The 1,756-nt window shown below is 44.0% G+C and overlaps 1 protein-coding gene across 1 annotated transcript; it reads right to left on the reverse strand.

Moving 5' to 3' along the window:
* Positions 1 to 857: 857 nt before the first annotated feature.
* On the reverse strand, positions 858 to 1,490 carry LOC147965204 (uncharacterized). Its single transcript, XM_087530338.1, has one exon. It carries the CDS (start codon positions 1,488 to 1,490, stop codon positions 858 to 860), a length of 633 nt encoding a protein of 210 aa, XP_087386464.1.
* Positions 1,491 to 1,756: the final 266 nt, after the last annotated feature.

The raw sequence follows: 1,756 nt of genomic DNA on the forward strand, positions 1-1,756 counted from the left end.
GAAGGCATCTGGTAATACTTCTTGTATAACGGTGCAGTTCCGGGCACAAGATCTATTGCAAATTCCAGTTCTCGGTCTGGTGGCATACCTGGCAGTTCTTCTGGAAATACATCAGGGTACTTGCTGACCACAGGAATTAATTCCAACTCAGCCACAGCAGTGAAAACCAATTCTTGCTTGGATATATTCTTGCGAGCACAGAATTTGGTAGTCTGCCCATTTAGACTGGTCAAAGTGACTTCTCGTGTTGCGCAGTTTATACAAAGTTGATATTGGGTCAACCAATTCATACCCAATATCATATCCAACTTTTCAGACTCAATAATTATCAGAGAGGATGGAAAGTAGACTCCATTGATAGTTATTTACATATCACGGCAGACCATGTTGCTCTTGATTAGAGATCCCGGGGTTTGTACCAGCATATTTTTGCCCAAAAGTGTAAAACGAAATTTGTTTTTGGGTAGCAAAACTCCGAGAAATAAAAGAATGGGAAGCCCAGAGTCAAATAACATTACGGCAGGTGTGTCATTAACAGAAAACATACCAATGACGACTTTGGGGTTCTCTTGTGCTTCATCGGCTAAGAGATGATGCACATGCCCAGTAATGTTTTTCTGGGTCGGGCATGACTCTATAAAGTTGACTTGTGGCCTGAATGGGGCATCCGCCTTGTTGTTCTTGGGGCACTGTTTGGCATAATGTCCGTTCTGCCCACAAATGAAGCACAAATTGTTGCGGTGACGCTCCTCACGTATTGGGTTGGGCACGACATTCTTGACTTGAGTGGTGGTCTTGTTAACATTCTGTTGCCAATTGGGCTTGTATACCACCTGAGGCTGCTGCCAGGTTCGAGCCTATTGCACTGGTTGCCCATCCTTCTTTGGCTCAAACTTACGCTTGTTGTCGTTGTTGGTAGGCCTATTATCTGATATAAGCTTGTGCTCCCGTTCAGCAATGAAATCCTTGTTTACCAGAGTTTGGAAATCTGGGAAGTCAAACATACTGAGAGTACACCGGAGTTGCGGATTTAAGCCTCCAAGAAATCTGTCAGTCTTCCTTTCTGCGGCGGCCACGTCATAAAGGGAGTAACGGGCCAGGTGATTGAATTGTTGCAAATATTCACCCACAGACTGATTTCCTTGGACAAGTGCGAGAAATTCATGCTGCTTAACCTTCATAACTCTAGTAGGGAAACGATTTTTCCGGAACTGATCCTTCAATTTTTCCCAGGTGATTTCTTCATCAGCAAGCCACATGGCTTTTGTATTTTCCAACCATATGGCAGCAGCACCTTCAAGATAATGAGTTGAAAATGGAACTTTATCATTTACTTTAGTACAAGCAATCTCAAGCTTTTTCTCAATGGTACGCAACCAATCGTCTGCATCCAATGGGTCAACAATCTGACTGAAATTGGGTGGCTTGGTCATTTGAAAATCTGACAGCTTTGAGTAATTACCATTCTGATTTCCATTCTGTCCAACCATAGCTTGCACACTTCTTAATATTTCAAGCAGATCATGGTTCCTTCATTCCTCAAACATACGCAAAATTTTCTCGGTGGAGGGCCGATTTGGCAGTGGAGGCGGTGGTGGAACGTACGACTCGGGAGATTGTCCTGCCTGTCGTGCGGAATGACGAATAAGAGTTCCCTCACGAACGTTGCTCATACATGCAATGAAACATCATGAATCGTACGCCTACATGCGTACATCATCCGGACGACTGCGAATACTTCGAGGTACTACTGCTC

This window comes from Triticum urartu, chromosome 6A, assembly GCF_056163025.1.
Source record: "Triticum urartu cultivar PI428250 chromosome 6A, HENAU_Tu73, whole genome shotgun sequence".
In the NCBI taxonomy this organism is placed as follows: Eukaryota; Viridiplantae; Streptophyta; class Magnoliopsida; order Poales; family Poaceae; genus Triticum; species Triticum urartu.

What these genes read in the sequence shown, in the direction of transcription:
- LOC147965204 (XM_087530338.1), bottom strand. Translation starts at nt 1,490, where the DNA reads ATGGTTGGACAGAATGGAAATCAGAATGGTAATTACTCAAAGCTGTCA.